At 43.7% G+C, this 27,327-nt stretch overlaps 1 protein-coding gene across 20 annotated transcripts in view; it reads right to left on the bottom strand.

The window, feature by feature from the left end:
- The window catches only part of col13a1 (collagen, type XIII, alpha 1), a 77,184-nt gene that overhangs the window by 23,150 nt on the left and 26,707 nt on the right, over positions 1–27,327 (bottom strand). For 15 of the 20 annotated variants that reach the window (XM_080869909.1, XM_080869910.1, XM_080869898.1 and 12 more), the window contains 17 exons: positions 27,169–27,261; positions 26,881–26,922; positions 26,770–26,787; positions 26,445–26,471; positions 26,018–26,053; positions 25,122–25,148; positions 21,318–21,404; positions 21,032–21,067; positions 20,901–20,954; positions 20,786–20,809; positions 20,662–20,715; positions 19,054–19,098; positions 18,736–18,870; positions 15,164–15,205; positions 15,030–15,071; positions 10,425–10,451; positions 10,197–10,283 (listed from right to left, as the gene is read on the bottom strand). In XM_080869909.1, the coding sequence (XP_080726035.1) occupies positions 10,197–10,283; positions 10,425–10,451; positions 15,030–15,071; positions 15,164–15,205; positions 18,736–18,870; positions 19,054–19,098; positions 20,662–20,715; positions 20,786–20,809; positions 20,901–20,954; positions 21,032–21,067; positions 21,318–21,404; positions 25,122–25,148; positions 26,018–26,053; positions 26,445–26,471; positions 26,770–26,787; positions 26,881–26,922; positions 27,169–27,261 (876 nt within the window). The remainder of the gene's footprint in view (positions 1–10,196; positions 10,284–10,424; positions 10,452–15,029; positions 15,072–15,163; positions 15,206–18,735; positions 18,871–19,053; positions 19,099–20,661; positions 20,716–20,785; positions 20,810–20,900; positions 20,955–21,031; positions 21,068–21,317; positions 21,405–25,121; positions 25,149–26,017; positions 26,054–26,444; positions 26,472–26,769; positions 26,788–26,880; positions 26,923–27,168; positions 27,262–27,327) is intronic. The other 5 variants (XM_080869912.1, XM_080869907.1, XM_080869899.1 and 2 more) reach the window with 1 other exon arrangement.

The raw sequence follows: 27,327 nt of genomic DNA, 5'->3' as shown, positions 1-27,327 counted from the left end.
ATGATTCAACCTTTGCCCTAGTTTATCTGTGTTAAAGGTCACAGAGAAAGAGAACGCATGATGGGATTCATGTAAGAGGTAAGAGGAGAAGGAGAGAAAAAAGATTGTAACTGTCAAACACGGAACCATCATTTATAAGTGGTTTTACTGATTGTTAATTAGTTGTAAATATGTTTAAGTTAACCAGTATAATGAATCAGAAAATAGAATAACAATGATTCAGGCCTCACTGAGATGATGTTACAATGAATGTTCATGTGAAAATGTGCTAAACACAAATCTAACTGAAGTAGAAATACATAAGCTAAATGAAACAAAGTGAATTGTATTGATATGTGACTGAGTGTGTAAATGCATTTTCTATGTTAAGAATGACAGGTGAAAGATGAAAATGTAATGAAGTGGTTTGAAGTAGGTGATTCAAGATGGCGCCGAGTATGGCAGCCTTGTCGCGAGCTCCCCCAAGCAACAGCTTTTTTCTGTGTTTAATTTTACTTTTCCTTCATTTTTTCGCGAGTAGCACATGTCTCCTTGTGTACGACCGACAAACCTTACTGGACATAAAAGACTGTCTTTCTTATAACTTTCCGGAGTTCAAGTTTTGCAACACGGACGCTCCGTTTGCAAACCCCCCATCCATCTCACCTGAGACGCCTTTGTTCTCTGGCCCTGGAGGCCGCAAACGCCGACGCAGAGGGAGAAGATCTGGCGTTCTGGTTCGACTGAGACGGCGCACTAACAGACCACCGTTACCCAGTTTATTACTGGCTAATGTGCAGTCTCTGGAGAACAAGCTGTGCGAGCTTCGGGCACGGATCTCATTCCAGCGAGAGATGCGGGACTGCTGCGTGATCTGCCTCACAGAAACCTGGCTATCGGACAAGGTACCGGACTCCGCATGACAACTACCGGGGTTCTCCGTGCATCGCGCGGACAGGTCACAGGATCTTACTGGGGAAAGCAGAGGTGGTGGTGTGTGTTTCATGATCAACAACAGCTGGTGTGATTATGCGAACGTGCACCCGGTCAAATCCTTCTGCTCACCGGACCTGGAGTACCTGATGATTAAGTGCCGGCCATTCTGGCTACCGAGGGAATTTACAGCAGTGATTATTACGGCTGTCTGCAGAGGGTCCCGGTGATGTGGAAGACATCATGCCTCGTCCCTGTACCAAAGACGCCACGTCCCAGTGGCCCCCAGGATTACAGGCCCGTGGCATTGACCTCCCACATCATGAAGACCCTGGAAAGGCTCATCCTGGACCAGCTGCGACCCATAGTAAGACCACATCTGGATCCCCTTCAGTTCGCTTATCAGCCTCGTCTCGGAACAGAGGACGCCATCATCTACCTGCTCAATCGTGTCTACACCCATCTGGACCAGCCGGCGAGCACTGTGAGGGTCATGTTTTTTGACTTTTCCAGTGCTTTCAACACCATCAGGCCGACCCTCCTGGGTGATAAGTTAGCAGCGATGCAGGTGGATGCTTCTCTGGTGTCCTGGATTGTTGATTACCTGACAGGAAGACCACAATATGTACGTCTCCCACAGTGTGTGTCTGACAAGGTGATTAGCAACACAGGGGCACCACAGGGGACTGTCCTCTCCCCCTTCCTCTTCACCCTCTACACCACAGACTTCAGCCACTGCACAGAGACCTGCCATCTTCAGAAGTTTTCTGATGACTCTGCGGTGGTTGGATGCATCAGCAGGGATGATGAGACAGAGTACCGGGCTGTGGTCGACTCCTTTGTCACGTGGTGTGAGCAGAATCATCTGCAGCTCAACGTGGCAAAGACCAAGGAACTGATCGTGGACTTCAGGAAGACCAGGAAACACTTGACCCCTGTTTCAATCCAGGGGGTCAGTGTTGACATTGTGGAGGACTATAAATACCTTGGAGTACACATTGACAATAAACTGGACTGGGCTAAAAACACCACAGCACTTTACAGGAAGGGCCAGAGTCGTCTCTATTTTTTGAGGCGACTGAGGTCCTTCAACATCTGCCAGAAAATGCTGAGGATTTTCTATGAGTCTGTGGTGGCCAGTGCGATCCTCTATGCTGTTGCATGCTGGGGGAGCAGGCTGAGGGTCGCAGATGCCAACAGACTTAATAAACTGATCCGTAAGGCCAGCAATGTTGTGGGGATGGAGCTGGACTCCCTCAAGGTGGTGTCGGAGAGGTGGATGCTGTCCAAGATAAAGACAATGTTGGATAACACCTCCCACCCACTCCATGACATGTTGGTCAGTCACAGGAGCTCGTTCAGTGAGAGACTGAGATTACCGAAAAGCACCACTGAACGACACAGGAAATCATTCCTGCCTGTGGCCATCTCCCTGTACAACGCATCCACTTAACACACTGTTTGCTGCTACAACTACACATGTTTCTTTTCCAAATATTTATTTATAAGTGACTTATGTATGTATGTATGTATATATATGTATATATTGTACTATTCTTAGTTAGCGTATTGTCTGTCTTGTTTTAATGTTGGTTTAAAATGGAGCACTGTAACAAAAAATAATTTCCCCCAGGGATCAATAAAGTATTCTGATTCTGATTCTGATTCTGTTTACATTCCCCCACAAGCTGACACTGACCGTGCACTCAGGGAACTGTACAGCGCGATCAGCAGCGAGGAAACCGCACACCCAGAGGCGGCGTTTATCACAGCCGGAGACTTTAATAAGGGAAACCTGAAGAAAGTCTCACCCAAACTCCACCAACACATCCACTTTAACACTCGTGGAGATCGGCTACTCGACCACTGCTACACCTCTTTCCGGGATGCGTACAAAGCCCTCCCCCGCGCCCCATTCGGCCAATCAGATCACCGCTCCATCCTGCTCCTGCCCGCCTACAGGCAGAAGCTGAAACAGGAAGCTCCAACCCGGAGGGCGGTGCACTGTTGGACAGACCAATCGGAGTCTGCGCTGCGGGACTGTTTTGATCACGCGGACTGGGAAATGTTTCACGTGGCTGCTAGGGACATTGATGAATACACAGACTCAGTCTGCGGATTTATCAGGAAATGCGTGGAAGATGTCGTCCCATCCAGAACAGTTAAATCCTTCCCAAATCAAAAACCCTGGATTAACGGAGATGTTCGCGTGGCACAGAGCACCGCCTTTGCCTCCGCGAACACATCGGACTACAAACACGCACATTACCAACTCCGGAAGACGATCAAAGCAGCCAAACGTGAGTACAGGGACAGGGTGGAGCAACAGTTTGACAACCCTCGGAGTATGTGGCAGGGACTAAACACGATCACAGACTTTAGAGGGAAAACCAGCACACCGCAGACCACGGCCTCTCTGTGTGAGGATCTAAACGTATTCTACGCTAGATTCGACACAGCGAACACCATGAGACCGGACAGTGTGCGCACCGCGGATGACGTCAGTGTGCACACTGTGTCTGAGGAGGATGTGCGGAGGTGCTTCAGGAAGGTGAACGCACGCAAAGCTACTGGTCCGGGCGGGATTCCCGGCCGCGTCCTCAAGTCATGCGCGGCTCAGCTGGCTGGAGTGTTCACGCACATCTTCAACCTTTCCCTCTCTCTGTCTGTAGTCCCAGCCTGCTTCAAAATGGCCACCATCGTCCCTGTACCCAATCCTCCACCATCTCCTCATTGAACGACTGGCGACCTGTAGCCCTGACCCCCATCGTAAGCAAATGCTTCGAGAAGCTGGTCAGGGACTTCATCTGCTCTGCACTACCCGACTCACTGGACCCTCTACAGTTCGCATACCGCCACAACAGGTCCACTGATGATGCCATAGCCCTGACACTACACACTGCCCTGTCACACCTGGAGAAGAGAGACACGTATGTGAGAATGCTGTTCGTAGATTACAGCTCAGCATTCAATACCATCGTTCCCTCGAAGCTGGACAGGAAACTGCAGGATCTAGGACTGAGCAGCTCCCTCTGCAGCTGGATCCTTAGCTTCCTGTCTGACAGACGCCAGGTGGTCAGACTGGGCAGCATCACCTCATCCCCCGTCACACTGAACACTGGTGCTCCACAGGGGTGTGTACTGAGCCCTCTCCTATACTCACTCTACACCTACGACTGCACAGCCACTAACAACTCCAACATCATTGTGAAGTTTGCGGACGACACTATAGTGGTGGGTTTTATCACCAACGGTGATGAGACAGCTTACAGGGAGGAGGTCAGCGCCCTGACCCACTGGTGTCAAGACAACCATCTCACCCTCAACGTCGCAAAGACAAAGGAGTTGATAGTGGACTTCCGGAGGTGCAGAGAAGTACACACCCCCATCACCATCAACGGCGCTGCTGTGGAGAGAGTGAGCAGCTTCCGGTTCCTTGGAGTACATCTGGCTGAGGATCTTACGTGGTCAGTACACACAAACAAAACAGTGAAGAAGGCGCAGCAGCGCCTCTTCTTTCTCAGGAGACTGAAAAGATTCGGCATGAGCCCCCGCATCCTCAGGACCTTCTATCACTGTGCCATTGAGAGCATCCTCACTGGATGCATCACCACCTGGTATGGCAACAGCACCGCCTACAACTGCAAAGCTCTCCAGAGAGTAGTGCGGTGCTCTGAACGGATAATTGGAGGTGAGCTTCCCTCCCTCCAAGACATCTACAGGAAGCGGTGCCTGAGGAAAGCGGGGAGGATCATCAAGGACTCCAGTCACCCCAGCCATAAACTGTTCAGACTACTTCCATCAGGAAGGAGGTTCTGCAGCATCCGGTCCCGTACCAGCAGACTGAGAGACAGCTTCTTCCACCAGGCCATCAGACTGCTGAACACGTCATAGACACCTCAGCTTCACTACTGGAACTTTAACATTATGCACTCCATACTGTACAGTAATGCCACTGTTTTGCACATGTCTCACTCTGTATATTTTATTTTATTTATTTTATATATTTTATTTATTGTTTACTCTATTTAATTTGTAAAATATGTGTACACACACACACACACACACACACACACACACACACACACACACACACACACACGTAGAAAATATTTAGTATACACATCCAGAAATGCATACACTATTATATATTGTACATATATTTATTAGTTTCAGATGTAGCCATTCTTGTATTTTGCTTGTTTACATTATTGTATTTTGCACAACTCTGTTGCTTGTGAAGCTCGCACACAAGAATTTCACTCACATGTGCTGTACCAATGTACCTGCACATGTGATGTGACAATAAAAGTGATTTGATTTGATTTGATTTGATTTAAAGTTGAAAGTTTAAATGTTGTAAGTCCGATAGAGAGAGCATGATAACATGTGGGTGGACATTGGGCGATTAGACGTTAATAATGTCATTGGATGTCCCCGGGGGTGAGGTTAGATGTCACTTCAGATGTGATGTCCAGTGGGCGAATGGGGAGAAAGGGTGAGCAGTTTAAAAGTGAGGGGCGATTTGGGGTTCTTCCCTTTTGTCTTCTATGAGATGAGAAGTTCACACAGTGGAAAGCCACAGCCTGAACTGTGAACATGCAAACTGGTTTTGTTCTTTTTGGCTTTTCATCTGCTCAATTTTGCTGTGATGGTTCATTCAGAAGGAGTTTGGTTCATCTTACTCCCCCTGAATCCACAGCTGCTTTCCTGTAGGGTGATTACCATCAACTCAGAACATGGGGATAAGTGGATCTTTAGGTTGTGCTCATCCTTTCTCCAAGCTCTCCCCACCAAAGATAAGAACAAAATCAGCATTAGCTCAGACCAGGTTAATTAGATACGTATAGTTTACATATAGTTCAAGTGTTTTATGATTATTACTATTTGCCTTTGCTTTTGCTTTCTGGCAATTAAAGTCTAAATTGTGGACCTTCACTTTTTAACTCTTTGTTAGACAGTAAAGGTAAAAGTCTGAGTACTGATTTTGATCAGTGCAAATAGCTTTTACAGTTTACCCTAGCCTGTTAAAATAATCTTCCCTTGGGCCCTTTCCTCAGAAATTACAAGTGCCATGATCAATAGGGGAGCTACCGTAAACCAATGGGACTGACAGTATTTGATCTGCAAGGCTACTCAGTTTTCGTCTTATCTGGGTTAGCAGTTGACCTCTGCATACCTATTGGGTAAGACTCATAGGACCAAGAGCTGAAACAGACTTCCTGTATAGGGGTTGGGGGCCCATGCAGATCAAGAGTATAACAGAGAGCTATCAGGAAAAAAGGTTTTTCCTCTAGTTTGCGTCACCACGTAGTGACGCAGCTATCACTTTGTATTTACTCAGGTGGATTATGTAACGCAATACCCAGAAGCAGTGCCGCTGTGCAGGCGCTGTTGCAGATCATCTCCCATGTTGGCATCCCGAAAGAGATATTGACTGACCAGGGCTCATCGTTCATGTCTCGCACCCTGAATGTCTACCACCCTCAGACTGAAGGAGTGGTGGAGCGGCTGAATAAGACTTTAAAGTCCGTGACTCGGAAGCTCATTCACGAGGATGAACATAATTGAGATCGCTGGTTAGACCCTCTGTTGTTTGCAGTGTGGGAGGTGCCCCAGGCTTCCACCAAGGGATTTTCAGGAAGCTGCAAGGGGTGCTCAACCTTATTAGAGAAAACTGGAGGAAGGTCTGAGTCCAATGAAAAATGAGATTCAGTACGTTCTGGATTTGTGAGCAAAACACACTTTTGGGAGGTTGTCATGGGAGAATTTGCGTGATGTTAACATCTGTACAACAGAGGGGCTAGAATCAGGCAATTTTAACAGGGAGATAAAGTGCTTGTATTGCTTCCCTTCTCCAGCTCAAAATTACTTGCCAAGTAGCAAGGGCCCTTGGTGGTCCCACGGCGAGTGGGGGATGTCGACTATGAAGTGATGTGGTCGGACAATGGAGGGTCCATGCATATCACCTCAACCTCTTCAAAGCATGGAGAGAGACTGCAGCCGCTTCTCTGGTGAGCCTGGTGACAGAGACGAGCTGGGGCCAGAGGTACCAAATGCCACCATTCCTGCCTCCCTCCATTGTGATAACCATGTCGCACAGACCTAGAGAGCGGATGTTGGCGGATTGTTGCAGATGTGTTCTCCCCCCCACTCGGCCATATGAGTCTCATCGAGCACCATTTTCATACACAACCTGGCATGATGGCACGTTCACTGCCATACAGGCTACCTGAACATAAAAGTCAAATTGTTCAGAGGTATTTGGCTGAGATGCTGTGGATGGGAGTAATAGAAGAGTCAAACAGCGTGGTGTAGCCCTGTCGTTCTGGTCATGAAGAAGGATGGGTCTATCCCGTTCTGTGTGTGACTATTGCAAAGTGAGTGAGGTGTCACGCTTTGATGTTTACCCCATGCCCGTTTCAATGAGCTCCTGGTCTGGTTGGGCACGGCCCGCTTTTTCACAAAACTGGATTCAGCCAAGGGCTATTGGCAGATTCCCTTATCTGCAGAGTCCAAGGAAAAAACGGCCTTCTCCACTCCGCACGGTTTGTACCAGTTCGTCACCCTTCTGTTCGGTTTGTTTGGAGCCCAGGCCACCTTCCAGAGCCTCATGGACTGGGTGCTGTGGCTGCACGCTGTAATGCTGCCGCCTACTTGGATGATGTTATCATCCATAGTGACACCTAGTCGGAGCATGTGCAGCGGGTGACTGCAGTCCTGGAGTCCCTGAGGCAGGTGGGGCTCATGGCCAACCCAAAGAAGTGTGCAGTTGGACGGAGGGAGGTACAGTATCTAGGGTAGCACTTGGGGGAAGGAAGGTGTGTCCACAGATGGAAAAAAACAGCAGCAATTGCCAAGATCAAAAAGGAAGTGAGACAGTTCTTGGGGCTGACAGGGTACTACCACTGGTTCGTGCCTGGGTTTGCAGACCTGACCTTCCCCTTAATTGAGCTCACCCGAATGGGTGCTTCAGACCTGGTCCAGTGGACGGAGTCGTGGCAGGTGGAGTTTGTGCAGGTAAAAATGGCTATGTGGGGAGCAGCTGCTCACAGTCCTGACTCCCCCCCCCCCCCCCCCCTTTATCCTCCAGACTGACGCCTCGATGGTCAACTCTCTTTGTTATTACCTGCTGGGGCGCTCATACACCCTCTGCTCAGACCACGCCCTGCTGCAATGGCTTCACCGCATGAAAGATGCCAACGCCCGGATCACCTGGTGGTATCTGGTTTTACAGCCCTTTAAACTTCAACTTGTCCTACTTCCTGTCTCTGGACAAGAAATTTAGCTGGTTTAATTTATCTGTTTCATATATGCTGTTGAACTGTAGGTGACCTGTGTAAAGTGACGTGTTTCTGCCTTACAGAAGAGTAGTAGTAAAAATGGGGGAGGACCCCTTATATGGAGGGTCAGTTTGTATCCTCACTACAACCCCACAATTGCCTCGTGCTGGCTGAATTCCTTCTTGCAAGAATAAAGCGCTCAAATGGAAACTGAGCAGTGTCACCTCTTTTATTTAATGCACTAAACTTCCATAACACTCCTTTTTGATTAGTACACAGAATTTATGAACATTTATGGTTTGAGTTGTTTTGGATGTGTCAATTGAATGGGTTGCTACTAAATCTGGTGGGAATTTCATGTCAATAGCACCTTTATATTCAATGCTTATTTCACGCGCTGTATTATAATGTCTCAGTTAAAGCCAAGGACCTCAGCAGGCTCCACTGAACTTCACTTAAACCAGTGTTGGTTGGTCTGACTAATACGCAGGTACATGTTTGATCCATATTTTTATCTTCTGTTTTTATTAACTGCATTTTGTCCTTGTTAAGTTAAAGCTGAAATAAAAATGTTCAGCTCTATCTGTTAAAATTCAAGCTTTAAGTAATACGCTTTTGTCTTCTACTGTTTTGTTAATATGGAAGTGCTGGACCGGGCCACACTGACTCAGTCCAGCCTCAGTTACTACACGATACTACGGAGACTCCTGGTACTGGTGCTCCTCTGAAAATGGCTTTTTCTTGTACTCACACACATATTCAAGGTGAACATACTCACAGTTGATTTAAGTAAGTATGATTAACCTATTTTAGAACTGAAAAGTCAGTTGTTAGACTCTGTTTGCTGAACCTGCTTTCTAGAATCAGACTCAAACACAGGCAACAACAACAAAAACTAACAGATCACTAACAGGAAGAGGAAAAAAGGACGATAAAGAGAAGAGAAATCTAAAATGAGACAACAGAAAACTAGCCTTAAAAATAAAACAAGAAGTAAACAGAAGATAATTAGCATCAAGACAAAAAGAGACAAGGAAAAACTAAATTAAGGCATTAAGGCAAAGACAGCAAAAATATTTAAATATAAGAAAAAACTGGTTCTAAAAATATAAAAAGTATTAAAATCATACCAGGACTTAAAGTTCAGCATTATCTCACTGTCTAAAAATAATCACTAGGATAAAAAATGAAATAAGAGCTACAGCTTATTATTATCAGAGAAATAAAAGCAGGAATCCCAAATTCAACTTACAAAGCAAATCCTTGGGACCTTGATAGAGCCAATAATTTCACGATTAATGATAATGCAACAACATCTTGCTATCATGTGAAAAACTCAATTCCTCAATCTATAAGTGACTGAGAGCAACTGAAATGGTGTCGTCAGCCCTCTGAAGCCTTTGAACCTTTCTCTGGTGTTTTGCAACATTTTTTTAACATCTGTATTTTCTGTAACTCCTGAACCAGCAGGTAAATTGTAAGAATTTCAATGGTTCCTGAACGCAGTGACTCATTTCAGTGATATTAGGATGATTACAGTAATTCAAGGCATAGGGTCACAGCAGCCAAAAGTTGGTTGAGAGAAGAGAAAGTGAGTGTGACGACGTTTTTTTATCTAACAGTTTGAGGGTTTTCTTTTAACTGTTTTTTGTTGTTTTCTGTGTTTCTTGCAGAGATTGTCGTGGCCAACCTGGCATTACTGTAATGACTGTAATGATATCACTGAAAAAGCACAGAGTTGAAGAAACCATTGAATTTTTTTGATTATGCCAGTGGTTCAAGAGTTTTGGTAGTTTGATGTAAAAGTTTGACCTAAAACAGATGATTATTTTAATGTGAGTGCAAACCAGTGTGAAAGAATAACAACCCAAAAATTCATTTTCAGATTATCCCATTACAAATCAACTCAAACATCATTTGCATCAATTTTCAATATGAGACAGCTAAGATGTATTTTGAATGTTGGTTATTATGAACAGACAGAATGTCCAGTGAACTTACAGGAAGTCCAAGATGGCCTCTGTCTCCCTTGTCGCCTTTCTGACCCGTCGCTCCCTTTTCTCCTCGGATTCCAATTCCTGGCTCTCCCTGAGTTAAAAGGTAAGAGATACAATACAATCCTTACACTTTCCTACATAAAATCAATGATATGATATGATATTGACAACATATAACTAGAGGCAAATTTAATAACCGTAGAAAGTGGGTAATATCATAGTTTGTTCTCACCTTAGGCCCCGATGGTCCTTGTGGTCCCTAGAGGAACAAAACAGTGAAATTTATTTCAATTCACTTTTATTTATATACTGCCACTCACAACAACAGTCATACTAAAGTGCTTCATATTGAAAGGTAATGACCCTCCAATAAAACAGAGAGAACAATCAAACGACCCCAATGGCGACAGTAGGAAGGAAAAGCTCCCTTTAAACAGGAAGAAACCTCTGGCAGAACCAGGCTCAGGGAGGAGCGGCCATCTTCTGCAATCGGTTAGGGAGTGAGTGGAGGACGGCAGGATAAAAGGACGAGATAAAAGTACATGGAGGACAAGAGTCAAAGCTTTAAAATAAGTAACGATTAAATTCAGAGTTATGTATAAAGACATGGTGAGTGAAATAAAGGTGAGTGAAGAAGAAACACCAAGTGCATCATGGGAAGTCCCCAGCAGCATAGACCTATCCAGAGTTTTCAGTCACATGACTGACTCACTACCCTGGCATGCAAAATATGGTCAGAAGTGGACAGTAGGTGGTGCTGTAGGAAAAGTATTTTTCTCGCCTATATCAAGCAACTACTCGAAAAACAAACATATGAAGAGAAACAATGAATTTTAGGGACTTGTGATCCATATTTTGCTCTGGCAGCTTTATGTAAATACCTAAAATACCTAAAAGTGCCAATGTCTCTCCCAGAGCTCCAGTTCAGTGACATCTATGTGCATCTTGTAGAACAGGGGTCGGCAACCTTTCTGATGATGAGTGCCTCTAAAATTCCCTCAGAGGTCATTGTGCCATATGACTGCATTAGCAATGAATTTAATAACGCTCTATATGAACAGTTACTCACTATATAGATCAACTTTACAGAATTATATTTGTTCGCAGATGTTGGCAGCTATTAGCGAATAGTTATCAGCTATTTAGAAACAAAAAAAGACTTTTTATCCATAACAGCAAATCAGAATCAGAATCAGAATACTTGAACTAAATAAATGAACTGTACAACAGAAAATACAAATGCTATTTATGGTCTCCTCCCAACAATGATAAGAAAAATAAACTAAGCCAATATGGCATGTTTGTTAATACAGAGACACACATGTTAATGTGATCTCTGGTCTCCCACTCAGAGACACAGGTCTCCGAGTGTCCAGCATTCAGAGGCTACCTGAGGACTCATGTGAGAGAAAATCTGCTCACACAGACATGTAGAGCCAAATACTGTCAATAAGGCCTCTGCAATGTTCTGAAGACAGTTAAACTTGTCAGGTAGTGACGTCCAGCAGGTGAACATGCAGCTCCATGAACACGCACAGCTGTGGATTCCAGCTGCGTTCATAGTTCTGCAAACTTCTGCAAACTGACCCCACAGTGTCGAGCTTTTCAGTTCAATCAGCTGCATTTCGATGTCGCATTAACTGGCATTAAACCAGCCAGTTAATGCAAGATAAACCCAGCTGCTCTTTAAAGCTTTCTGGTTTGATCAGTATCGAGTCTTCGGATGTATCCGTGTATTTCCGTGGTGCTGATGCTGCGCTGAGCGGACAGCTGCTGAAGCATTTGAAGTGTCAGAATGTGGAAATTTAAACATCGCTTGAAAAAACTGCCAGCTAACAACGTCCCTCTCACCGGTAGTTACTTTTAGCCAGTTACAAGTTGATCTGGTAGTTGGGGTTGTTAGCTAAGATACCGACATTAAGAAGCGGCACAACTAATGTGTGTATGCGAGCTAATTTGCGATGTGCACCGCTGGCCCGGCCATTTATTTTTTAATGCACCTGCTCAGATTAGTTCACTGCGTGTCGTGCCCAAGGCTGGACTGGGACAAAAAATCTTCATTTTGACTGGAGACCGGCCCCCCAGGTCTTAAAGCCATAAAGCCTTTGAATGAAAACAGACGCTGTTGTGACAGTGATGTACAGTCTTGTTGGTATATGTATGATTTCTGTACATTTTACGTCAGATAAAAACTTTGGTTGTAAGATTCAGATAATTATTTATTAAAAGTGAGACATTTTAAATGAGAATAAGAAAGAAAAGTATTTCTTTGTGCCCCCTCTCCCTGTTAATGCCCTACCTGCCCCCCTGGCAAAACTTTGCTAGACCCGCCCCTGCACAGTTACCAGCTGTCAGCTACTTAGAAAAGGATCCTGGTGTTATTTGTCTCTCAGAAACAGTTCATAACTTCAACTCATTCATGTCACCTAAAAGGTAAACCTGTTTCTCCATCACTGTTCAGCTCTGATGATTCAGTAAGGACATCTCCTGGTTTCATCTTCATGTTTCCCTCTCACCACATATCCAAACCGACATCATGACCAGCAGCTTTACAGCTGTGGCTCCAGCAAACATCAGCTGATACTAGAAATGAATATTAAATCAATTCTAACAACAGCTGATCAAGCTTAAACGTGCTGCTGTTGTTTAGCGCGACATCGGCTGGTTTCCTGTTTCTGGCGCAAAGTGGGAGATAAACAAACAAGAGAGAAAAGCCGATCAGCTGATCATTGATCAGTTTCATGATTGAAGTAGCAACAGGAGAGGGAGGGGGAGAGAATGAGAGGAGAAGAGGCAGCTGCAGCGTAAAGATGCAGAATAACTCCAGCGTTGTGTCTTTTTCCATTCTAGCTGAAGTACAAACTGTGTTCCTTTTCAGCTCAATACGAAACGCGTAATATTTTCTCTGAATGCGGGACGATTCCGTTTTTTACAGGTCAGTTGGAAACTCTACTAACTAACCTTACAAATAAGTTCACTCTCACTAACATCATAGCACCCATCCAGCTGTATAGAAACTCCGTCATGCTAGCTAGTACGCAGTACGAGTTATTGTAACTGACGGTAAAAAGTCAGCATAACGAAAATAAACTCCACCTAAACTTGGTTTATATCTGACCCAGATAGACTGCAGGTCATAACTTCTTACCTGAAGTTCAGTTCACCTGACACTCGGACTGGCGGCCACTTCCGGTCTCTCCTCCTCCTGCCTCCCCTTTCCCTCATCCACCTGCTGGCCTCTGTGGGAGCTCCGCCATAGCCACAACCAAACAACTGAGTTATTTTTACACATCAACCAGCATCTGGCCAATCCACCACCTTTCATTGTTTATGCCGTTACAAAAAAAAGAAAAAGACATCGGCCCATAAAAACGAAAAATCACCATCGACCCACCAGGCAAATGTCTGGTATGCCCGATGGCCAGTCCAGCTATGGTCGTGCCATCAGTTAACCCTTCGCATGCCAGATGTGGCACGCGTGCCCAGGGTTGCCGACCCCTGTTGTAGAAAATCACTGACCTTACGCTGATGCCAGGATGCAACCTTTCAAACTATGGACTTCTACGTCTATTTTCAATTTGGATGGGTAAATAATATTGCTATGTGGAAGCCAGAGATGGGCAGTGTTACTGCCATGTTAAGGGATTACTTTTTTTGGAGAAGTAATCAGTAATTAGTAACTAATTACTTTTTTCAAGTAACTTGACCAACACTGGTGGAAGCTGAAGAACAAGAAAGTGTTCATCATCATTAAAGCAAAGGTAAGTGTCGCATAGCTATCTTAAATAAACTACCACACCTAAATCTTATGCTTGGTTGACTTGGGCTTTCACTGTGTATGACTAGAAAGGTTCCAGTAGTACTAATTTGTCACATTAACGTCATGTCAAAACAGTAAAGTTGAAAGAGTGTTTTTCCAGCGTCAGGTTAACCATTCCTGGAGTTTAAATTAGCCACCTCTGAGAGCCTGGATTGTTGTGGAGATTAGTGCGATTTGGCCTGTAAGGCAGGTAAAGAGATGTGTCCTCACATGTTTGTGCTATACTCAACGCCCTTCTGGCAGCTGTAAATAAATGCTGATTAGTGCATCCCATAGCACAGGAACTATCTGCCGTTTTGGCCTTCAAGCCACACGTTGAACTTGATGTTTAAAGGGAGTCATGCTAATTTCACATGTAGCATCCACGTACAGCTTGTTACAAGCAGGTGTGGGGCCTGACTGACCACAGGGCAACATAAACGTAAGACCATGTACAGGGGCCCAGCTTCCTGTCCCCCCTGGTAGGACACTTAACATGTTGGTGGAATTTGGGGAGTTTAGATTTCAAACCACAGGGCACTGTTTGAGGCCCTGCAGTAATGCTCCAGTCTGTGGCTCCAACTTCGTCCCAAACTTTACACCAATCATCAATATTTAGCAGGTGGTTTTGATGGTATTGCTTGTTTATGTATTTGACCGTATTAGAAGGCTCATTAGATCATACTGAGGTTGTAGAGGAAGTTTGCTACTCAATCCCCGGCTCTTTGAGTTATCTTTCACAGTATTCTTGGGTAAAATACTGAACCCCAATTTGTCCACAGTGTATCCATGTGAATGTGCATGTAAATGCTAAATAAATGGCTTAGACATAGATAAGCACTGTGTGAATGTGTGTGTGATTGGGTGAACGAAAAACATGCTTTTAGTGCTCAAACTGGGTATAAAGACAATAAGGACAGGAGGTAAGCATCCTATTTATCATTTAAAAACATGGTTAGTGTGTCACATGAAACACCTTTACAGTTATGCATTACTTTTGTTTTTAAAGATAAGAGTTACGCGGCATATCTGACTTACTGCTGGGCCAGCTGGTCCTGGGGGTCCTGGAGGACCATAGATCTAAAGGCAGGGTATACACAGTTTTAAAAGTAGTGCTTATAAGGCACTGACAAGCAGAAAATTATAAAACTCAGTTTATAAATAATCCTTACCGATTCTAACCTTCCTCCATCTCCAGGTTCACCTTTTGGACCCTGTAACAATATGTGGGAAAGACACAGGGACAAAGGGTTCGTGATATATTTCCATATTTTACAAAACTATTACAGGACATCTGTGATTTCATACTACACTTGTGCGATTTGATACAGCACTTGGAGCACAGCATTTCACTACCTCACAGCCATCTAACCAGCCATCTCTTGCAGCTTGAGAGGCAACACTGCATAGCATCGTACACAGTACTATAAGGTCACATAGTTATCAAATCAAATCAAATCACTTTTATTGTCACATCACATGTGCAGGCACACTGGCACAGCACATGCGAGTGAAATTCTTGTGTGCGAGCCCCACAAGCAACAGAGATGTGCAAACACAACAACACAAACGAGCAAAATACAAGAATGGCCACCCTGAAACTAATAAATATATGTACAATATATAATAGTGTATGCATTTCTGGATGTGTATACTAAATATTTTCCTACGTGTGTGTGTGTGTGTGTGTGTGTGTGTGTGTGTGTGTGTGTGTGTGTGTGTGTGTGTGTATACATATTTTTACAAATTAAATAGTAAAAAAAAAAAAAAAAAAAAAAAAAAAGATAATAATAATAATAATAATAATAAAATATATAAAATATACAGAGTTGAATATGTGCAAAACAAGTGGCATTTATATACAGTGTGGAGTGCATAATGTTAAAGTTCCAGTAGTGAAGCTGAGGTGTCTATGACGTGTTCAGCAGTCTGATGGCCTGATGGAAAAAGCTGTCTCTCAGTCTGCTGGTACGGGACCGGATGCTGCAGAACCTCCTTCCTGATGGAAGCAGTCTGAACAGTTTATGGCTGGGGTGACTGGAGTCCTTGATGATCCTCCCCGCTTTCCTCAGGCACCGCTTCCTGTAGATGTCTTGGAGGGAGGGAAGCTCACCTCCAATTATCCGTTCAGAGCACCGCACTACTCGCTGGAGAGCTTTGCAGTTGTAGGCGGTGCTGTTGCCATACCAGGTGGTGATGCATCCAGTGAGGATGCTCTCAATGGCACAGTGATAGAAGGTCCTGAGGATGCGGGGGCTCATGCCGAATCTTTTCAGTCTCCTGAGAAAGAAGAGGCGCTGCTGCGCCTTCTTCACTGTTTTGTTTGTGTGTACTGACCACGTAAGATCCTCAGCCAGATGTACACCAAGGAACCGGAAGCTGCTCACTCTCTCCACAGCAGCGCCGTTGATGGTGATGGGGGTGTGTACTTCTCTGCACCTCCGGAAGTCCACTATCAACTCCTTTGTCTTTGCGACGTTGAGGGTGAGATGGTTGTCTTGACACCAGTGGGTCAGGGCGCTGACCTCCTCCCTGTAAGCTGTCTCATCACCGTTGGTGATAAGACCCACCACTGTAGTGTCGTCCGCAAACTTCACAATGATGTTGGAGTTGTTAGTGGCTGTGCAGTCGTAGGTGTAGAGTGAGTACAGGAGAGGGCTCAGTACACACCCCTGTGGAGCACCAGTGTTCAGTGTGATGGGGGATGAGGTGATGTTGCCCAGTCTGACCACTTGGCGTCTGTCAGACAGGAAGCTAAGGATCCAGCTGCAGAGGGAGCTGCTCAGTCCTAGATCCTGCAGTTTCCTGTCCAGCTTCGAGGGAACGATGGTATTGAATGCTGAGCTGTAATCTACAAACAGCATTCTCACATACGTGTCTCTCTTCTCCAGGTGTGACAGGGCAGTGTGTAGTGTCAGGGCTATGGCATCATCAGTGGACCTGTTGTGGCGGTATGCAAACTGTAGAGGGTCCAGTGAGTCGGGTAGTGCAGAGCAGATGAAGTCCCTGACCAGCTTCTCGAAGCATTTGCTTACGATGGGGGTCAGGGCTACAGGTCGCCAGTCGTTTAATGAGGAGATGGTGGAGGATTGGGTACAGGGACGATGGTGGCCATTTTGAAGCAGGCTGGGACTACAGACAGAGAGAGGGAAAGGTTGAAGATGTGCGTGAACACTCCAGCCAGCTGAGCCGCGCATGACTTGAGGACGCGGCCGGGAATCCCGTCCGGACCAGTAGCTTTGCGTGCGTTCACCTTCCTGAAGCACCTCCGCACATCCTCCTCAGACACAGTGTGCGCACTGACGTCATCCACGGTGCGCACACTGTCCGGTCTCATGGTGTTCGCTGTGTCGAATCTAGCGTAGAATACGTTTAGATCCTCACACAGAGAGGCCGTGGTCTGCGGTGTGCTGGTTTTCCCTCTAAAGTCTGTGATCGTGTTTAGTCCCTGCCACATACTCCGAGGGTTGTCAAACTGTTGCTCCACCCTGTCCCTGTACTCACGTTTGGCTGCTTTGATCGTCTTCCGGAGTTGGTAATGTGCGTGTTTGTAGTCCGATGTGTTCGCGGAGGCAAAGGCGGTGTTCCGTGCCGCCAGTGCCGCGCGAACATCTCCGTTAATCCAGGGTTTTTGATTTGGGAAGGATTTAACTGTTCTGGATGGGACGACATCTTCCACGCATTTCCTGATAAATCCACAGACTGAGTCTGTGTACTCATCAATGTCTCTGGCGGCCACGTGAAACATTTCCCAGTCCGCGTGATCAAAACAGTCCCGCAGCGCAGACTCCGATTGGTCCGTCCAACAGTGCATGGGGCCTGGTGCCTACTTTGTTTTACATTTTGTATGTCTTACTGTCAGACATCTGTTGCATAACCCGAGTCTTATACAGCAAATCTCACCCAAGTAGTGAAGATCTACAAGGTTTCTAAGCATATTAAATTCATAAATATATAATGCACCTAATTACTGCTGCAACAATTCATCGGCATAATCATAATGTCATTGACTATAAAAATTTGTTGATGCACAATTTTATCATTGACAGGTCATATACTAACATCACGTAAATGTGTTTTTGTAACTGCAATAAGCTTCAGGAAGCGATGGGGGCAGTATCGCCTCTATCGTCTGCCAAGACTTCACTCAATACTAACAAAGAAGAACATGTTGTGAATGCAAACATGAGGATGGAAGAAAAGGGAAACTGAGATTTTAAAATACGCAACAGCATTTCACAGAAAACTGCACAGAAGTGCATTCGGGGTGGGCGAGGTTGAGATGGTTTGCTAAAGGTGGGCTGATCAATCCAAATATTTGTTCTGATATCAGATTGATTCTAACACTATAGGATAGAGACATTATTTCTATCCTCCAAGTTCAGTAAATAGTTTTTAACAAATAAATATTTTTTGAAAGATCTACTTCAAACATGCACAAATATTAAAAATATGTCCCAGCATTGACAGATTCCAAACAATCTGTATTTTTCCCCCAATAAATTTGTTAGAAGAAATTTTAAAATAAGATGTCCTGATCCACCAAATATAGCAAATGCATCAGTTAATTTCTTGCACAGAACTCCAACTTACAGTCTTTGACACTCTCGGGGTCTCTTCCAAGTCTTTAATTAGATAAGAGTGTAGCGAGAAAGACCAAGATGTACCCTCTGGATGACAACGATGTGGAACAGTGATAATGTGGAACTTCAAAGACAGTTGTGTGGTTAACGTAGTCACTTACAGGTGATCCAGATGGACCCATGTCACCCTTGGTGCCTTTGGGTCCTGGAAAGCCCATGACACCTCCCTCTCCTCTGGGACCTTCAGGACCTGCCGGGCCCAGGAGACCAGGTTCTCCAGGCTTCCCTCGAGGTCCCTGAAAATAGAGGATCATAAGTTGCTCCACTTTATTAAATGTAAACAACAGAAATCTGCATGAATTAAATGTGTGTTATATCAAATCAGTGATGGTTAAGTGTAATTATCACCCACACTCTTGGATTTTAGGAACCTCATAAAATCAGACCTGAGTAATAACATGGAGACAACATAATATTACCTTCTCTCCATCCAGTCCTGGTGGACCTGGTAGACCAACTTCACCCTAAGGACAAACCAAGGTCGCATTACCAACTAGGCAAACCAGACAATTGTCTTCGTTTACAATAACTGCACATCCACACCAATGTCATTATGACTGAAAGAGAAACCTCTTTTAACACAGCCTGTTTGTTTGTTTTAATGCAGACTCTTGCAGCTCTATCTGCAAATCAACATTTTTAAGCAATACCAGACTAGACATTCATGCTATTATGTAAAATGTCGCATTGGGTTGGCTGCAGGTAGAGCAGGTCATCTGCTGATTGGAAGTTTGGTGGTTCATTTCCAGTCTGCATGTCAAATATCCTTGGGCAGGATACTAACCTCAACTGGAGTATGAATGTGTGCGAATGTTAGCAGTTATGTAGAAACAGAATAGGAAAAAACTGCTTGTATGAGTGGGTGAATGAGGCATTGTCAGTGCTCAGGTAGAATAGGGAAGGGCTATATAAGAAGGAGTCCATTTACATGTCACATGTCCTAATAACAATAGTCTAATCTGGAGGAGATGAAGGCATGAACAAACATCTCCAATTCACCTCTAGAGACAAAAGTCCTGAGTTTAGTGATATTTCTTATGTGAAGAAAGAAACAACGGCTTGCAGACTTGATTTTGGCATCAAAAGTCAAAGATGAACCCAAGTGTCCGAGCAGCAGCTTTTACAGTGGATGAGAAAGACACCAAACGTTGTCTGATTTGGGCCTTAATGCTCGGTTGTCTGTATTAAGCTGCAGAAAATTGTTTGCCATCCAGCCATTAATTGTGTTAAGACGGTCCAATTTATCCAATTCTTGGAAAAATGTTAAAAAGTTGTTACAATCCTTATCTGAAAAGACTGGAGACAAACAATGCTATTCTGTGTATCAAAGAAAACCTTAGGATCTCTTTTTCCTACTCTCACATTTTTTATCATTTTATTTTTTATTAAAAGGAATTTTTTCCTTTTAATAACCCTTATGTGCCTCAAGTTTTCTGGCTTTCCACAGCTGCTCAGCTCTACAGCAACGTCACCTAAAACTGCGGATAGATTCAGTGATCCGAGGAGGAGATTTGAGAGATGCCACTTTGGCCGGTACAATCTGAAATGAAGGAAGCTGCACCCAGTTTTATACCATCAGTCTCAGCCAGATTATTAGCAAACAATTCTACAGATTCTTCCACCACAGAGTCAGTAATAAGTTGTGAGTGCTATGCATGAACAGAGGGCAGAGTGTCAAGGCTAGAAGATAGATCAAATAAAAGACATTTATGGTCACTAATAAAAATGTCTTGCAACATTCTCACACAGTAACACAATAATGTAGCACATTAATAAATTGTCATTGCCAATGTCAAATTTACTACACAAGATTTTTAGTTATCCACCTGATGGACAAGCAGAGAAAAATAATTTATCACCAAACCCCAGCCTGTGTAGACCACAGAACAAAAAACTGAAACCATAGGGGAGTGTAAAATATGCACATTACCATATATTCATTGTGAATGATGACAAAAGTATGCATGTTTAGTTATACTGCGTGCAAGCATCATCTGGCATTGTGTTATTCTAAAATACTCTCCTACCTTGGCTCCAGGGATTCCAGGTGTCCCTGGAGGTCCAGGTAATCCAGGAGGGCCCTATAAGGATGAGAGATTCAGTCATGAGATATGTTTGCATTTTGTGCAATACAATCTAGAAAATACTCACCATCAGGGGGATGTTGCGGATATCCTGTGAAGAAATATTAAATGTTACTAATGCTTTATTTAATGTGTTACTTTCTTTGTAGATGAGAAAGTGAAACTCATATGAAGCGACATACATTTTCATACTGGATTTCAGCCCTTCCTGGCTCCCCAGTCGGGCCTGGCAGACCCTAGAAGGTGCAGATGTGCCATTTGTCAACTCAGTGGACACATGTTAATAAAAACTTTTATTTCATCCAGAACTTACCCTTGGGCCAGCTGGGCCTTGAATACCTGCTTCCCCCTATTAGTTGATGTAAGACATAAGACTTTGGTTAGGCATAAATATGCTATAGGATTCATATTTTTCTGAATAAAGGCCCTTTCAAAATTTATTTCTAGTGCTCTTATCCTCCTTTTTCTCCCTGGGATCCTTTGTCACCCTATAATAAAAATATTCTAATATTATGCAGTAACTTCACAGAGTTAGAGTTACTTAAGCATTTTTTAAGTAATAATTTCATTGCTGTTTCATGGCATTGTATTTCACTCACTCTGGGTCCTCTTAGTCCCGGCAGTCCTGGTGAACCAGGCTCTCCTTTAATTCCCGGGGCTCCAGTGTTCAGCTCTCCTTTCTCTCCCTGTCATACATATAGAAAAGGTCTTAACCAATGGCATACACTGTTATCTCCAATTTTATCTCCATGAAAATCAAGAATAATCAGTCCTCTGAAGAATACTGTCAGCAGTTCCAGAGCAAATAAATACATAGTAAGCTGGTAAGTGGCCCTGGGGGACATTGTTGTCTAACCGTTCTGTCCGTGGCTTCTAACAGTTAAACATTTACTGTTTCATGAATTGAACAAATAGTGGCAATATGAAGGTTGATAGAAATGATTGGTAGAATTAGTCAGTTTCATGAAAACAATCATTAAGACTACACATTCTGTCAAAGAGGGAGCAAAATCCAGCAGCACGGAAAGACAGCCATCTTGGAACGGATATATTCACTGACACACTGAAATGGGTGAGTTACTAACAAGCTATGATGACAGAAAGATGACAAAACCACCATAAATAAACAAAACCACTATGAACCACAAAGAGTGAAAAAAACAATAGTGGCCGCCTCGTGGTAGATTCTAGGTGATGTTCAGAAAAGGTGTCACAGGGATTCAAACTCATCTGAGAGTTTTAGTGGATGCACCTACAGTTTGAATGTAAAAATCCTACGCTGCCTAGTTCTCGAGTTATCATGTTAACAAAACTTTCAGAAAGTGTCTGTGAGTGTTCATCACGACATATCCTTGGTAATGAGGATGAGACATGACAAGGGCGCACCCCAGGGGCCAGAAGGAGGTAGAGAAAGACGTAGGAGACCTGGGCCATCTACAGCTCCCCAAAGTACTCAAGACCCAAGGCCACATATCTATAAGAACTGTTTGCACCCCAGAAGAAGAATGAAGGCCCCCAACTGAGCCCTCACAGCCAAAAGACACGAGCCCCAGAGAATCAGAGGCAAGGGGCAGCCCAACCTGCCGGAGGCTGACCATGTCAGCGTGACCCGAGATTGGCCAAAGTGCCCAAGAACCCCCTCCCCTCCCCATGACAAAGAGGCCCAAGTCACCTTGGACCACAACCCCCAAGGAAGCAGGCTGATAACCACGGTCAGCTTTTTAACCAGCAGGGTCGGCCTGATGAAAATTGATGAAAATGTAAAAAAAACATGAAAATGTAGATAAGGTTGATCAGCTCCACAACTCTGAGTGGGGCTGGTAAGTGAAGTGAAGGGGGTTCAGATGTGGTCTGACCAGAGGATGGAACTGATCGAGGTTGTCTTCCAAGGTCTTAGTTAGGTGCAAAGAAGCATCGTTTTCCAGCCACAATCACATATCACCCAGTTGAATCAGCCTTTACATTATAAACCGTAAATTGTTTACTGTTGCTAATCATGATCGCTGCCCCTCTTGATCTTGAGTCAAAGTTGGACTGAAACACTTCAGCTGTGCAGATATGAGTCTTCTGCAGAAAATGCAATGCCTGTGTTTAGCTGTTTTAAAGATCTAATAACTTTTTAAAATTTCATTGACTAATTGCTGCTGTAATGGAGGTTGTGCTCTCCGAGTGCTTCTTGTTCTTACAGTGATATGACATGGACCTTCAGCACCTCCAGACTGGTCAAAAAAGCCCAGCAAAGATCGCTCTGCCTGAGAAGGTACAATGAGCAGAGTTCCTCTAGAAATGGCTGCTGGACTTTTACAGGACAACCTGGGATGTGGTGGTTCAAAACACAAGAGTTCACTTGAGATGATCCCAAAGTGTCCCATTAGTAAACTCAAAGGTTTGTCCAATGTTCACAAAGTTTGCATTTTAACACTTCTTTTTACTGTGACCTACAGTGTGTGTAGATATATGTGCACTGACAAAGTTTCCATTACAAAAACAAATTACACATACGGATACCTTTAAGACCTATCGGCAACTCTTACACTGAAGAGACCGTAATCAGCCAGTGATGACACTGCAGTATTGCTTTCATTGTGTTTGTGTTGCAGCCCAGTGTCCTGACAGTCAAGAAGCACAAGGAGATGCACCTACTGCTAGAGTTTCCATAACCGCTTACAAATTCCATGTGTGCACCAACGAGTGACAGTATCTGCTTCAACACCTATTCAATGTGTCACAGAGACACAGAAACAAGAAAAACGCCACTGAAAAGTTTCATCTGAAAGATATTCTAACAGCATATGTGCATCTCCAAAAGTTGATTCTGTTCATCTGGACGTAGCGTTTTGTGGGAGAAACGTTTTGTCATCATCCAGGTGACTTCTTCAGTCTCAGCTGACTGCAGGTTTCCCCCAATCTTATAAACAGGACATGAAAGTATATGTGCAGTCACCATGTCACACTGAATACCTCGTATTCTAGCAACTTTTAAATGTCTTTTCAATTAGATTTGCACAGTTTACTTTACTATTGTTCTAGCCACCTCTAGTCCGTTTCTATCCTTTGCAAGTCCTTCCTGCTGCGAATCATGAGCAGATGAACCGTCAACAATGTGTAAAGTTCAACTAAGCAACTAAAATGTCTTCATAAAGTCAGACATTGGATTGGATAACAGAATGACTTGTGTGAAATAATGTCTATCTCCCTCCTGCTTATTCTTATCTTATTCTTCATCATTTCCTCCGGCTATTTAATTGTTCCTCCTCATTTGCAGTGAAGGAAATGTGGGCACACACTTCTCCTGGTCATGAAATCCAGTATCTTACTGCTATTGTATTTAAAATATGGGAGCAGAACAGACAATTTTAATAAGAGCTGCTTTCAGAAACACCACCTATGTTAGTATTTTGCAACAATGACTGATGGAGGTGTTGGATGTGTCTGTTCCCTGTGTGTCATTAGACCTGAGCTTCCTGCTGGGAGTTTCAGGAGTTTTCTCTGAGATTATAGGACCAATTTCCCCTAAGTTCATAGATTATTCTTCCTTGTGCAACTATTTCTGGGCACTGAAGGTTCAGCCTGTGAAATCACTTTCTCTTTATTAAAGAGTAAAAGCCTTCACAGATTGCTGCTCCCTGTGGATACAAAATGCTATACAAGTTTAACCTTCCTCCTGCCACCATCTGTCTGAGGCCCCTAATGGAGAAAACATACCCTGCCATCCTAATGTGGCCAGTACAGAGATGTACTGTGAGCCCAGGTCTGCTGGGACTGCTGCAGTGCTGACAGAGGAAGCAGAGTCCACCATGTAGAAAAACAAGACAATAAATGTCTTCATATTTAATTATTCTGTGGTAAAGCCTCTAAGACATGACAAGCATCTAAGACATAAGTGCATCCAGGTAAGTTCCAGTTTCCTGTGTTCAGAGACAGACAGCAGAAGGATTTGAAGCCTGTTTCTACTGATTCATACATTTAAAGCATGTTCCTATCACCCAGACTCCAGCAGTGACATCTGCCATCTTGGCATGAATAAATAATTCTTAAAATGCCACACACACAAGCTCCCTGCTTGGCTTTTATTTTTCATTCTCTCGCCTCTCTCTGGGAACGCCCTCACTCTTTCACCTCCCCACACAGTGCATGGAAACATTAGCTCAAGCAAGCAGACAGTCCACTTCATCCAAGGGGAAACAGACCACAGGGAGACGGGGAGCTGACAGAAGTAGAGCTACAGCCTCCTCTTGTTAGCTGCTTAAACTATGGAACTGAATTAAATCCTCTCGTGGAATTAAGGCCAGAAACTATGAAGAGAAGTCTGTGTCGGGCTCTTCAGCTTTGAACTCAGCTTTACTTTACTAAAGTGAGTAGTTCAGAAAAAACAAAAGGTGCCTTATTTTACTTCCTCTTACCTTATTTCCTTGGTCTCCCCCAACTCCCTGTGAAGCAGATAACAATGCTGTAAATTTAACAATAATTATACTCTCCACTAGATGGCGCACACGATATTTTGTAGTCCTTTCAGTGAGTAATGTTTCATGTCAGTGAGCTGATGGGCTCATGGCAGAAAACAGATAAGATGGAACATTTACAATAATCTGCACAGAAGGAGAGCAGCAGCTTATTTTCACAAGTGCCAACATTTGAGCTCTTGGGCAAAATCACATCTTATAGATTTATACTGTGAATTCGTTGCTATAACTGTTCATATCCAGATGGCAGAGACATTAAAATCTACAACTGTTTATTCGATTATACAGTTTGGACAAAGACACAAACTAATAATAATATTGTTTTTGTTGTTTTTTGTATGTCCTGTCCACATTAGAGCAATCAGAATCATTGTGTGAAGGACAAGGACAGTCTGAAGGATTTATTTTCCCATGTAAACCAGTACAGCTTTACTGGTCCACTTGATTGACATATTTTATTGGACCTTTATTATTATTATTATTTATTTTTTTCATTTTGAGTTATTACACTGAGAACGGACAGGACCGGAGGACAGGAAAGAGAAAGAAAGAGAAAATGGGAAGAGAGTTAACAGAAGGAAAGAGAGAGAGAAAAGACTAGCAAGGAAAAACACAGCATCCGCAACCGTAAATAATAAACAGTATAAATAAATAGTAATATTGTCACCAGTGATAGGGTTTAAAGGCACTTGTCATCAGGAGATTAGATCTCTTGGAGCAAGCTACTGTATCCTGCAAACTGTCCTCAAACCTTAGAGGATGATCTTAAAAGCTTAGAGTGTGTTGGAGAGTTTCTCCTGATGCTTTGGGTCAAACATAAAGCAGAAGGTAAATACCTTTGGGCCTGCTGGGCCAACATCACCTCGATCCCCCTGTGGAGACAAACAGACACACATACAAACACCAAAATAATAACACTAATAAACACTGAAAGCACAGTAACAGCCAACAGATGATCAAAGTGGTGTCTCGAAACCTATTAAAACTGAGCCCTATTTCTTTATTTCCCTTTTAAAGTAAAAATATAAGAGTTCATTATGAACATAAAAATAAATAAAATACTAAAATAAAAATAAATAAAATACTACTTCCTTAATCTTTCTGCTTTGATCGTACGCAGGTATTCAAAGCTACATGATACATACGTCCATCATTAGTAAATAAGTGGTCATTTCTTTCCGTTCATAAGGAAAAATGTGTCTACTGGAATATAGCATAGTTGAAATAATACTTTTTAAATGTAAAACACAGAAGGGAGCTCACCTTTTGTCCTGGCACACCTGGCTCACCCTGAAGACATAAAACAATAAGTGTATATGTATAAAGCATCTATACATTCAGCTTTGATTTACCGCAGTAAGCATTTCACATCTCTGCGTCACATCTGAGCTCACAGTTCACATTCCTGCTTTCAAACAATCCATAACAATTAATGCATCACGTGGAGCGTTTGCATCAGGCACACTGAAAACTTTCTGACTTGGTGTCATGTGGCCTGTTTGACTCCTACAACTCTAAATTCATCACGGCGGGCTACAGTGATGCTGTTTTTATTTTGCACTTTGTATTAGAAAGAATGTTTTTTCACCTTTAGTCCAGGCAAGAGCTGCATAAAGAAGGAAGAAGAATGTTAATGTTGCATGAATTAATAATGTGAAGGCTCTAGAAAAACATGACGAGTCACAACACTAATGCTTACCCTTGGGTCTTTTCCAGGTTTGCCTGGCTCTCCAGGTTTACCCTGTGTGACATAAAACTTTGTTTTACAAAGACTATACGAGCCATGTCATAATCTTGTGAACAATGACATTATGCCCCTCCCTCTAGTGAGAGCATAACAGTAAATACATTCATATAAAGTGAACCTTTATACTAGTGAGTCTCTTAAATCTTGTCTGAGATGGAAAAGTCTGTTAAATTTAAATTTGACACCATGGTGCGTGACACCAGAGGATATATAAAGAGGTAAACTCAGATTAAGACTCACCGGTGGGCCATTGGCCCCATCCGATCCCGGTGTTCCCGGTGGACCGGGTGGCCCCGGAGGTCCTGCAGGCCCCTGTATTCCAGGCTCGCCCTGCTAAGAGAGTTTGAGTTAAAACCTGTCATTCTACAGTGAGCCACACCAGCCATGTCCAAACAACCT

The sequence above is a fragment of the Rhamphochromis sp. 'chilingali' genome, assembly GCF_963969265.1.
Source record: "Rhamphochromis sp. 'chilingali' genome assembly, chromosome: 20".
Taxonomy (NCBI): Eukaryota; Metazoa; Chordata; class Actinopteri; order Cichliformes; family Cichlidae; genus Rhamphochromis; species Rhamphochromis sp. 'chilingali'.
This window is presented reverse-complemented; position numbering and strand designations above follow the sequence as displayed.